Source organism: Adiantum capillus-veneris, chromosome 27, assembly GCF_014529385.1.
Source record: "Adiantum capillus-veneris isolate H3 chromosome 27, ASM1452938v2, whole genome shotgun sequence".
Classification (NCBI taxonomy): domain Eukaryota; kingdom Viridiplantae; phylum Streptophyta; class Polypodiopsida; order Polypodiales; family Pteridaceae; genus Adiantum; species Adiantum capillus-veneris.
This window is the reverse complement of record NC_140957.1, coordinates 37,232,625-37,245,829: the sequence shown is the minus strand read 5'-3', so window position 1 is coordinate 37,245,829 and position 13,205 is coordinate 37,232,625. Positions and strand designations below refer to the sequence as shown.

General features: G+C 42.3%; 1 protein-coding gene and 1 pseudogene across 2 annotated transcripts; both read right to left on the bottom strand.

Moving 5' to 3' along the window:
• Positions 1 to 989: 989 nt before the first annotated feature.
• Positions 990 to 4,077, bottom strand: LOC147421791 (uncharacterized; annotated as a pseudogene). Its single transcript, XR_015186751.1, has 3 exons — positions 3,745 to 4,077; positions 3,145 to 3,673; positions 990 to 2,802 (listed from the first exon to the last, which is right to left on the bottom strand). The product of XR_015186751.1 is annotated as an uncharacterized LOC147421791 (transcript).
• Positions 4,078 to 4,083: 6 nt separating this feature from the next.
• Positions 4,084 to 11,061, bottom strand: LOC147421790 (uncharacterized). The gene is made up of 3 exons (XM_086502704.1): positions 10,866 to 11,061; positions 10,542 to 10,638; positions 4,084 to 4,439 (listed from the first exon to the last, which is right to left on the bottom strand). Exons 1-3 carry the CDS (start codon positions 11,059 to 11,061, stop codon positions 4,313 to 4,315), a joined length of 420 nt encoding a protein of 139 aa, XP_086358830.1. The 3' UTR covers positions 4,084 to 4,312.
• Positions 11,062 to 13,205: the final 2,144 nt, after the last annotated feature.

Below are 13,205 nucleotides of genomic sequence, written 5' to 3'. Positions count from 1 at the left end.
CTACCCTCATTTGTACAAAGGTTTTTCTTTCTCCACTCATCAAGTGCAATCTAGTGTCATTGCTATATTCCTATCTTGCACTCTCTTATTTCTTGACATTAGCATATCAATTAACATTGGTATTAATCACATTAAGTTAATCTCTAAGTTCTCACAACTTTCCGTACCCTTTTGTCTGCATTTTCCATTTCTATCAACCACTTTTCTCTTTACATGAATTGTGTCTTCCTTTGATCCTTTGATAGCTAGCTCTAATTATCCACACTTCTCTGTCTTTGCTAGAACTCTTGTGATTTCCCAAGTAGTTGAGCTTTTATGTTGATCTAACTTTAGTTCAGCAAATTCTTCAGTAACCTGTGTGCTCGCGCACACGTGTGCGAGAGCGAGAGAGAGAGAGAGAGAGAGAGAGAGAGAGAGAGAGAGAGAGATGGATTGAGTGCAATGTGCAGAAGAGCAAAGAGAGTAAGAGAAAGAAAGATAGTAACTGCATGAGAAAATAAAGAGAATGAAAGTGTGTGTAATCTATAGTGTGTTGATTGTGTGTGTGTGTGTGTGTGTGTGTGTGTGTGTGTGTGTGAGAGAGAGAGAGAGAGAGAGAGAGAGAGAGATGGGAGTTAAGTCCAAATTATTCTCTATCAATATCCTCTTTTTCTCTTTGTCAGCCGTCTCTCTTGACAACTGCTGTATTTTTGTGCCATGGATGCTACTACTAGCTGAATGCTGGTAAGAGACAACGCAATTTAGATCACTATGCAAGGGCTCCTTAGGGGACGATTCATATAGATTCTATAGGGGATGATAAGCTTTTTCGGGGTACGCAATTGTCCACATCTTAGCACCTATAGGTGGCCAATGTATTGACCTCAAAGCCACTGAGGTTAGAGTTGATATGGCTTGTGGTTATTGGCCATGCAGCAGCCAAAGGCAGGTCATGCAAACTCGTTGTATCTAAATTGAGTTCACATCCACGATATTTAAAAATATGAATGAGCACCAATCTCTGCAAGCCTCAAGGTGTTCCTAGAGAATTAATGGAGATAAGAATCTTACAAACAACAAGCAATTTCAATTTTCAATCTAAGAAATGCATGGGATTATACATCGAAATAGAAGTGTTGTGAAATTTGGATTTCAAACTGTGGAAAAGTTCCATGCCTCACCATGAATTGCAATATGTGAACTACTTCCATTTGGCAAAAGGTCAATAAAAGTTCAATCTGACACTTCGAGAAAAACATTCCAAATAGAACCCCCACTATGTCAAGAAAAAAAAAAGGCATTTCAATGCAATTGAGAAGTGTCGAAGCAAAATGGAGCTTGACCAAAGTTGAGATGCACCTCCTCCTCTGTGCTATGTAATCCAATTACTGGACACAGGGCATATGAAATATTCATCTGCCTTGTGTCTCCTACTAGGCATCCATTTTTTGTAAAGAAAATGGTGTTGGTGGAGTAGTCCACACCGGCACCAATGACATCCAGTTTGGAGAAGGTTGGGCCAAACTCCACTCCCATTGAATCTCCCATTGAAAAGTGCAAATCGCGCGATCAGCCATCAGTGCAAATTCGCCCCTAGATTGTCGTCATGCAATATAGTGAGCTCTGAGACCAAAGTTGAGAGACACCACCTCATCTGGGCTATGCAATCCAATGACGGGATAAAGAGCGCATGACATCCTCAGCCTGCTCGTATGACCCACCTTCTTCCCATTTTTTATGAAGAAAATGGTGTTAGAAGCATGGTCAATGCCAGCACCAATAGTATCCCCAGCAGAGAAGGTCGTGCCAAAATTCTGCGCCATGTCTGAGTATCCAAAGAACAGGTTACCGTCATCCCCATGATATGCACAAGAGTTGGGATACCATCCAGGCTGCTTGTTTGATTGGAAGAAATTTTGATGAGCGAAACCTATGGCTATGTAGCCACAATCACCTTTGTTTATTACGGTGAGCTCAAAGTAGTAGCTCTGACTGGGATGTCGGAAGCATGCACCGCAATTTGCTTGAAGGGAAACTACTGGAAGTTCCTCAATTGTTTGGGGTGGCACTGGCTGTGCGATATACTGAGCGATGAGGCCATCGGGAGAGAGAGACACTATGCTGCTGTCCTGGATATTAGGATCAGAGATAACTAGCCTGGATGGCCTTGCTCTGGACAGAATGCAGAATCATTAAATGCCACCTTAACACATACCCTCGGCGACCCAAGAGCCACAATGGGCATTACCCTACCTGACAGTGTATTGGTGATTACAGCTATGAGAGAGCCATTATACACAAAGAATATCTCTTTATGGCTATGGTGGATACCAGCACCCATTGTATCACCCTTCCTTGCAATTATACGTTGGCCCACTCCTCCCTGCTTCCTGTCATCAGCAAAGATGTAACCACAATCCCCGACGTGGTATAAGCCGCAAGAGTTGGGATAGCGTCCAGGCAAAAAGTTGTTGCGGAAGCTCTCTGAGCCTGTGAAGCCCAGGCCTACTACATTGTTCCCATCGAGCTCCTCTATGGTGATCTCAAAGTAAAAGACGGTTGTTGATCGTAGTAGCTCATCACGTACAGGCACTGCCATATCCGCGATTGCAGCACCTACATTACCTGATTCTACAGTAGCGGCAGTGTTGCGAAATCTACAAGAGAGACCATCTGGGGACAACAAAAGCAAGTGTCTGTTGCTCCTGGCCTTGTCCAGGCGGGAAGGATACAAATGCTGAGGCTGAACTAGTGTAGCCGAGCTCCTGGTGTTGGCATCCTGCCGGCTCTGATCAACTTCTCTTCCAAACAGGTTCGCATCATCTGCCACCACAGAGCAGCAACAATTGAGTAGATACACGAACACTTGACCCCATAAAGCAGGAATATGCATTCCTAAATGTTGCATCTAGATGTTTGTTGGCGTAGCAAGGGTCATCAGCTCATGCACATCATTTTGGCATGCTTTAGTGATCCGTCGAGTGCGCTTAGCAAAACAAAAAAAAAACATTCTTACTGGCCTACCTAGGGCAATGCTATGTGTTTGTTTGGAAACAGTGATAAATGCACATAATGCCATGAAGAAAGTTAAGAAAAATAGATAATTCATGATCATGATTTGAATCCATGTATGTAATGTATATGCATATGTGATTTGAAAATTACCAGCTGATGGGATTGACTTGCCACTTGCTGCTCTCATTTGGCGTTGGACATATTGTAGTTTTTCGTTACACTCAACATCATGAGGAGCCCACTCCAGGACATGCCTGAGCATGCTCACAGAATCAGCAAAGTGCCCAACCTGGGCCTCATGCAAGGCAGCATCTCTGTATGCAGCATGCTTAGCCCGAAACTGGGATTCCTGCTCAGGAAACTTGTGAAACAAGCGACTCCGCACATCAATATCATCTGTTGCAATGTGGAAAGGGCGTAGGTCGTCTGGTCGGAAAGGGCTCGTAGCCATGTGGCAAGGTTTCCTGAGTATTGTCCACCTGTCATAGGTGTGGCCATCAGTTGCCTTGACAGGGTCACACATGATTTCCCATGTGATGGGATCTTCATACCACTTGACCAAACTGGGACTTCGTTTGGCACTGCCACTGGCATGTGTCACAGGCCTGCTTGAAGAGCTGCTGCTGCTTGCAGCATCACCCTGATTCTTAACTGATAAACCACCCAATGCCCCCAAGACCTACATTTAACATCAATTAGTCAAGGCTTAACACAGTACTAAATAATAAGGGTTTAAGAGAGAGCACATACATCCTCAAAAAACTTCTCTGCGTCGCTGGTCTGCGGTTGTAAACTGTGTATCATGGACACCGCCGCCTCAATTCTATGGTGATACTCCATTGCTATAGTTATGGGTTGCAGGGCTTGCCTTAATTCTTTTCGAAGAGCCACGTGCTGCTCCTTCTTTAGAGAGATAGAGGTAGAGAAACAGCTCTCCTGCAGTTCTTTGTTCACCTTCAGCATGGCTTCTTGGAAAGCATCCTGAGCCTGCTTGCCTTCAATAGCCACCTGATGTGATGAAAGAAGGTTAAGTGACTCTTTTAATCTGTTAAGAAAAGGTTGTGGACATCTGCTTGTGCAAAAGTACCCGTTCCCGTCCTATTTCCCTTCCAAAATTCAACATCATGAACTCTTGCACAGGAGCCAGCAAGAGCTCATGACGACATCGCACTTCGGAAAATTGGAAACCCTTTCCTCTTCTATTAATTTCCTTTCAGGCCAAAGTCAACATCATGGACTCTTGCATGGGAGCCAGCATGCATGCAATAGGCTCGCCTGCAAGCGCTCATGACGACATCGCACTTCGGAAAGTGGGGATTCAGATGTGCAGAACTTCATAATGATTACAACAAAACATTACATCAAGTGCGGCCAGAGAAAGCCTGGTTTGGAAAGACGTCATGACGCGATCACGAAGCGCTTGTAGTTTGTGTTGGAGTATAAAGCTCAATGTGGTCGCTTAGGTAAGTGGACGGGCCGTCAAGTATGTACACACATTCTTTTGTAAAAAACCTAATAAGAACTCACTATGCTCTACACATTACAGTAGAGCGAATTTATCATATCGTCGTGCTCTTTTTCTCGCGTCGCACTTCCGCTCGTACTCCTTCAACTGGTATCAGAGCTCAGATCGAGGCTTGGGGCAGCACTGCAGGAGGCTAGAGTCACCAGCTCAGATTGGAGTGAAATTCGACAGGCGAAGACACGGCCCCAAATCCTTTGGGCAAGCCCAAAGGGCTTGATGTTCTCAGAATTTCATTCTGAAGTCATCTCGGCCACCATTCGGCTTCGATAAAGGTCCGCGCAGGCCATTTTCGACTACGTGGTCTCGGCGGGTGCAGATCCGACTCTGCAAATTTGGGGTTTTCGGCCTACGACTGCAGGTGCTGAGGATATCGACACTCCCAGAGTGTTGATTTGTGGTTGTCTATACATCGAAAGACGACTCACAGTTCTTGGAGGCGTGTCACATACGACACGGACGCATCTACACACATTCTGTAGCCGACATCCACTAGTTCATCAGGTAGCTTGTGTTTGCTGCTTGATATTCCAGATTTCATCCTGACATTGCAGGTACTTCCACATGGGATGTATTGTCAGAGATGATGTATGTTTGTTGAGGGTTTGCAGGCTGTGAGTCACGCAGGAAACAACCGCCGCAGCGGTTACAGCATACAGTTGGAAATTTGTGGATGTATGACTTTGTGGGAAGTCTATGTACTGTCAGATTTACTGCAGCCTTTGTTGAGGGTCGAGTGAGGTTTTATTGAGCTGGGGGATTCTCGAATGTTGAGATCCTTTCAGTGATACAGGTCTTGGAGAGATCACTCGAGCACCCTTAGATAGGCAGCTAGGATGTATTGACTGTGAGTTAGACAGTTGGGATTGCATCTTTGCTTTACTGCCGTTGAAGCATTGTCGTAGTCTATGCTTACAGGACAGTGACAGGGCAGTCAAAGACAGTACAGGTGCAGGACAAGTTTACCCACAGCTTACAGTGTTAGAGAGACAGTGGTTTTTTGAGCTATTTTTTGGTCTGTTTTTAGTACACCATAGCCATTTTACAAAGGAGACTCTGCCAAAATTTCTGCAGAATCTGAAGCTTTCTTGGTTCATTTGACAGGTTGATATTGGTTCAGAGGTCAGTTTACAGGGGAAACTCTGCCGAATTTTTCCCAGGAAAGTAAACTACTGTGAAGCGTACCTATGGTTGGATCACAGGACACTGCTCTTTACAATATCAAGAAGCTGGATGGAACCAATTTCCCATTGTGGAAGAAGCAGATTTGGCACGTGTTGGTACAAAAGAAGCAGATAAAACCTATAAAGCTCAAGGGGATAAAACCAGAAGATATGGACGAAGACGAATGGAGCGAAATGGATGAATTGGCACTTTCTACCATTATGCTGACTTTGGCAGAAAGCGTTTACTTCAATGTAGCAGACAAGATGTCGGCTTATCAAGCATGGTTAAAGCTTAGTGATCTTTATGAGAAGCAGAGTGCAGCTTCACAGGTATACTGGCTTAAGAAGCTTGTTGACTTGAAGATGAAAGAAGGGACACCTATGTCCAATCATCTGAATGAATTCAACACAATCTACAGTCAGTTGTCAGCTCAAGGTGTCAAGTTTGATGAACCTGTTAGAGCTATCTTCCTGTTGATCACATTGCCGGAAAGTTGGGACACTTTTCGCACAGCTTTGAGTAATTCTGCACCTCCAGATGGTTTGAACATAGCAGGTGTAGAAGGAAGTCTGCTTACTGAAGAAACCAATAGAAAGACAATGGACAAAGGCAAAGGAACAGCCTTAGTTGTCAGGGGAAGGACCAAAGAAAAGTACAAAGGTGGAAAGAGGAATCAGTCTCGTAGCAAGTCCCGCAGTGCTAAATGCAAGAGTGACATAGAATGCTACCATTGTGGCAAGAAGGGTCACATGAAAAGAGACTGCAGAGAATGGAAAGCAGAAAAAGGCAAAGAGAAAGCTGAAGACCATGGTGAGAAGAACAAGTCCTCAGTGAAGATTCAAGAAATAAATGTGACAAACATTGTTGCAGAGGATGACAGTCTAGTGTCAGGAGACATCTACTTCTTGAAAAATACAATGGACTCAGCTCTTCTTACAGCATCTGATGGAAATGCACTGAGTGACTGGATTATAGACTCAGGGGCATCACTTCATGTGTCTCCAAACAAGGAGTGGTTTACTTCTTATGTGACCACTAAAGATCATGTTCGGCTAGGCAATGGGCAGACATGTGAGATCTTAGGTGTTGGAGATGTTCAATTGAAGTTTCAGAATGGCTCTTCTTTCACGCTGAAGAATGTGAGACATGTTCCCGCAATTACAAAGAGCTTGATCAGCACAGGTTTACTTGATGATGCTGGCTACATCACCACTTTTGGACAGAACATGTGGAAGATATCCAAGGGTTCTATGACAGTAGCACATGGAGTAAAGTCTGGAGGACTTTACATGATTTATGTATCAAATGTCTCTAAAAATGTAATCAATGTAACCGAGTAGCCGAACGTTTCTTTGTGGCATAGCCGGTTAGGACATATGTCCAAAAAGGGAATGGAAATCTTGTCTCGTTCTGGTTATTTGCCTGGCTTTTTATTTAATGATTTTGAATTCTGTGAACATTGTCTGTATGGTAAGCAAACACAGCAGCCACATAAGCATAGAAGCAATAGAAGAGATACACAGTTGGCACTTGTTCATAGTGATTTGTGTGGACCTATGCCTAACCCATCTTTAGGGGGAGCTTCTTACTTTATGACATTTATAGATGATTACTCGAGGAAAGTATGGGTTTACTTTCTCAAGCACAAGGATGAAGCGTTTAGTGTTTTCAAAACGTTTGTGACACTTGTGGAGAATCAGAGTGGCAAGAAGCTTAAATGCTTACGCACTGACAATGGTGGAGAGTATGTTTCAAAGGCCTTTCAGGACTTTTGTGAGTCAAAAGGTATAAAACGTGAACTTACTGCTCCTTACAATCCTCCTCAAAATGGTGTTGCTGAGAGGATGAATAGGACCATACAAGAGAAGGTCAGAAGTATGTTGTCTAATGCACAGCTGCCAAATGGGTTTTGGGTTGAAGCTGTATCAACAGCTGTTCATCTTGTAAATAGATCTCCTAGCAAGGTTTTGCAGAAGGATTCAGTGCCAGAGATGGTATGGTCAGGCAAGGTGCCCTCATACAAGCATCTCAGAGTCTTTGGCTGTGGCATATACTCACGTTCCAAAGGAATTTAGGAACAAACTTGAGCCAAAGAGTAGAAAGTGCATCTTTCTAGGCTATGGTAATTCTGGTGAGATGGGGTACAGACTTTGGGATCCCGAATCCAGAAAGGTTGTCCGCAGCAATGATGTTCACTTTAATGAATCCAAATATCATTCTAAACCAGAGAGGGTTGAGGAGATTAGAAGAGTTGTCTTCCAAGAAGATGGACCTGCACGTGCAAGACAAAATGTCAGGGCTCAAGAGGAGCAAGGACAGGATAGAGTGGAACCACAGGTTGTGGTTGAGCCTGAGCCACCTATTGTGCGTAGATCTGGACGTGTCACGCGACCTCCTGATAGGTTTGTTCCATCTATGAACTATGTCATGTTGACTGATTGCAATGAGCCTTCATGTTACAAGGAAGCAGTGCAAATGAAGGACTCCGGGAATTGGCAATTGGCTATGCAGTCAGAGATGACAGCTCTGCATAAAAACAAGACATGGAAGCTACTTAAATTACCACAGGGCAAAAAGGCTCTACCTTGTAAATGGGTTTACAGGTATAAGATCACCGCTCATGATAGTCAGCCAAAGTACAAAGCAAGGCTTGTTTCCAAGGGCTTTAAGCAAGAACAAGGCATTGACTTTGATGAAGTCTTCTCTCCGGTGGTCAAGATGACTACATTGAGATGCTTTCTTGCATTGGTTGCCATATTCGATTTGGTGTTGCACCAAATGGATGTCAAGACAGCGTTCTTGCATGGTGATTTAGATGTGGAAATTTACATGCAGCAGCCAGAAGGGTTTGTTGAGAAAGGCAAGGAAGATTGGGTATGCCAGTTGTTAAAGAATCGTTATAGCTTAAAACAATCACCGAGGGCATGGTACCATAAATTCCACAAGTTTATGCTTTCTCAAAGCTACAAACGTAGTGAGTTCTATCACTGTCTATATACAAAGAAGGCTAAGGATGGTAGTTGGCTGATCCTTATGCAGTGCAAATGAAGGACTCCGGGAATTGGCAATTGGCTATGCAGTCAGAGATGACAGCTCTGCATAAAAACAAGACATGGAAGCTACTTAAATTACCACAGGGCAAAAAGGCTCTACCTTGTAAATGGGTTTACAGGTATAAGATCACCGCTCATGATAGTCAGCCAAAGTACAAAGCAAGGCTTGTTTCCAAGGGCTTTAAGCAAGAACAAGGCATTGACTTTGATGAAGTCTTCTCTCCGGTGGTCAAGATGACTACATTGAGATGCTTTCTTGCATTGGTTGCCATATTCGATTTGGTGTTGCACCAAATGGATGTCAAGACAGCGTTCTTGCATGGTGATTTAGATGTGGAAATTTACATGCAGCAGCCAGAAGGGTTTGTTGAGAAAGGCAAGGAAGATTGGGTATGCCAGTTGTTAAAGAATCGTTATAGCTTAAAACAATCACCGAGGGCATGGTACCATAAATTCCACAAGTTTATGCTTTCTCAAAGCTACAAACGTAGTGAGTTCTATCACTGTCTATATGCAAAGAAGGCTAAGGATGGTAGTTGGCTGATCCTTATTTTGTATGTGGATGACATGTTGATTGCTAGCAAGCACTTGGAAGAAATTTCAGCTTTGAAGTCAAAGATGGCAAAATCGTTTGACATGAAAGACATGGGTGAGGCAAGTCATATACTTGGTATGCGCATTGAGAGAGACAGATCAAAGAAGTTGATTTGGTTATCTCAAACAGAGTATATTGATAAGGTTTTGCAACGTTTCAATATGGAGAAGGGAAAGGCATTGAGTGTTCCATTGCCACCATATGTAAAACTTAGCAAACAAGATTGTCCTGTGTCTGAGGAAGAACAGGCTGAAATGGATAAGATTCCATATGCGTCTGCAGTGGGTAGTTTGATGTATGCAATGATTGTTACTCGCCCAGACATTGCATTTGCAGTGGGAGTAGTAAGTCGATACATGTCAAACCCAGGCAAGAAACATTGGGAGGCAGTGAAAGGAATATTGAGATACCTGAAAGCTACAAAGAGTATGTGTATATGCTATGGGAGTCAGGAGCTAAGTCTAAAGGGTTTTACAGACTCAGATTATGCAGGTGACTTAGACAACCGAAGGTCTACGTCAGGGTATGTCTTTACATTGGCTGGTGGAGCAGTATCATGGCGTTCTAGATTACAAGATTGTGTTACTCAGTCTACTACAGAGGCTGAATATGTTGCAGCATCAGAGGCATGCAAAGATTCAATTTGGCTTAATCGACTAGTAACAGATTTGGGAATCAAAGAAGAGATGCCTGTGTTATATTGTGATAGTCAAAGTGCTATACAATTGGCTCGCAATCCAGTTTATCACTCAAAGACAAAGCATGTGGATGTGAAGTATCATTTCATCAGGGAAATGCTCGAGGATAAGCAACTACAGCTTGTCAAAGTTCACACCACAGAAAATCCTGCTAATCTACTTACAAAAGGACTTCCCTCAGAGAGCTTTGCGCATTTTTGCAAGCAGTTAGGTGTAGGGTAGTACATCACTTCTCTACATCTCTTGTATATTAGCTTGTATAGTAGCTTCTCTCACACTTAAAGTACCACATTGGACTTTAAGTGGGAGGTTGTTGGGGTATAAAGCCCAATGTGGTCGCCTAGGTAAGTGGGCGGGCCGCCAGGTATGTACACATATTCTTTTGTAAAAAACCTAATAAGAACTCACTATGCTCTACACATTACAGTAGAGCGAGTTCACCATATCGTCGTGCTCTTCTTCTCGCACTCTCTCTCGCGTCGCACTTCCGCTCGTACTCCTTCAGTCTGGACCGGATCTTGTTGGCATCCCAAAGAGAGCGCACAAAGCCCTTGTTCAAGATTTTACTCACCGTTAAGACAGCATTTTCCAAGTCCTCTTGCAGGGCACCTGCCAAATCGTAATCATTAAACACGATTCAGGAGCAGTATAGATCATTATACTCTGACACAAGAAGTTTCTAGACCTTTCCTACCAAAAATGGTGATCTAATTGGTTGGGGGAAATGCCAAAGACTTTCCCTCATGTTTCCCTACAATATTCAACATCGTGAGCTTCTACAGACGAGGCTCCACATACCTATCACAAGAAGTTTTGGGAATTTTCCCTTGAATTACCTAAAGCCCATACAGCACTGTTGTTGCGGAGCACCAGCGACTTCTCCTGGGTTTGCTGGATGTAATTCTGGAGGCTTTGCAAGAAGCTGTGGAGCTCCTGTATGACCTGGGCATTCTCCGTCCTCTGCTCGCATTGCTGAATGATCTTGCTGATGATGGCCACTAAGCCACCGCCAACGCCCACCAAGTCCGCCATGATCTTAATATGCTACTGCCACCCACAGTCCGCAATGAATCAGAGATGAAGTGCGAGAGCCACTCATTTAAAAGTCAGTCAACCGAACGTGCCCAAGTTGCGCCAAGCCTTCTTTTTTGTTGTTTTTAAGGAAAAGTAATAAATTGAATTAAAATGATAATAACAAGTGACAAAATCACAAGGCCTGCCGATTACATTATAGAATGTTGACCTCGATGAAAGATTGAAAAGTAGCAAAGTTGCATCTTCTTAGGATAAAGGTACAAAGATATACACGTTAATGCAGGAAAGCAAGGACAAGCAAGATGGTGAATGAAGATAATTTTCTCTTATTGACAAGTGGGAAAATGTTACTCATATCCCACGTGCAATTGTTTTTCCCTAATTAGGAAGCAAACTCCCCACTTGCCAAGTTTATCTCTACTCAATTTTCAAGTAGAATAAAACCTATCACAATTCAAATCGTGTATGTGTTTGAAGATTAGAAAAATCATATTCGAAGTGGGAATGTGTTTCCCTCGTTAAGCACTTTCCCAACACTTTTTATCACTAATGAATTCCAAGTAAGATGCAATTACCCCATTTGTATAATAATCGATGGGAGAAAATAACGAACCTTATAAATCAAATGGTCAAATGTTTTATGCTCTTTAAATCCATTTACAATGTGTGCACACAAAACTTCTAAGTAGTGATATTCAACACAATCACCATTTGTTGCGTTTCGCATCTTTGATACTACCACAACCACTAAGCCTACAAGACTAGCATATGTGAAATGATCTAATTTACGTAAAATTATCTATTATACACAACCTTAAAGAAAGCCAAGCACTTAAACAGGTACTTGCCATTACAAAAATCAACATTAACCTTACGCTTTTTCTCCATAAGCACAGATTCACACCATAGTTCCCAATATAACCATGACCAACTACATAACAATGCCTTTTCAAATCGTACATACTACTACAAGAATGTATAAAGCTGAACACTATTTGTGAATTCTTGAACCTCAATGTCTTGAGATTGACACTTTTGTCAAACATTCACATGCCACATATACATTGAAAATAGCTCATTAGCTCATTGTTCTACTACTGAGACTCCCACAAGAATAACACATAAGGTTTTACAAGTCACTTGTTGGGAAAGCCCATGAAATCACATCCATCAGTCTACATAGACAATAGGAGACTTGCCATAATGGACTGCTTGAAATTGCTCCAAGTGCTCTTTAAAATTTAATTTTTAATAACTCAATCGCAAAAATATCTCACAGGTACAGACAATTAAGAATGAAATTCCATCTAATAACTATAAACTTTGAAAGTCATCTTTATTGAAGCAATATGTGAACTCCTGTTAAAACAAATTGATCTCCTTGCTATGCATGAGGAGTGTTGCTAGCACATTGCAAATGTACTCAAGTTAGGCGGCTGGCGGAAATACAAGCATGCTTGAAACCATGAAGTGCATACTATAAGAGCTCATACATAGAATGTAAACAGCACGTGACAATATTGACGATTAAGAGTTGTGAACATTACAACATCAAGAAATTTCCCATCTCAAATCTCTGTGAAGAGTTTCTCTTCTATGATTCTAAAGCTTGCCTTCTAGCACTGGCAACTTCTGAAACAAATTCAAATACACTATCAAATTATATATTAGAGTAAGTAACACAAATTACTATCTACAAGACTCTGCTTGACTGACCATATTTACAGGCATCATCCAAGAATATACCCATATGCTCCATCCTAGAAGAAAAAAACAATATTCATAACCATTTAAAGAACCAAGATAGAAAATTAGGCCTTCAACTGCACCATAGAAGGAAAGAACAATAGCCAAGACCAATTGTCAAACTAGGATAAAGCACATATTTAAAACATAATAAGTAACTTGAAAAACCTAATTCCTGAGAGAGCATCTTGCAAGATCATGTTGAAAGGTGATAGATGTGCAATAATGATAGCATAGTGACTAAATTCGTATCACACCATCTAAAATTCAACTTGTCCTTGTTGAAAGCATCGCCACTTGGTGACAATGAGAGAGAAAATGATGCAAGTACCTCTGCATACTGATTCATGGCAATAGTCAGCAATTGAAGAGAAGGAATAAACAGGAGAAGCATA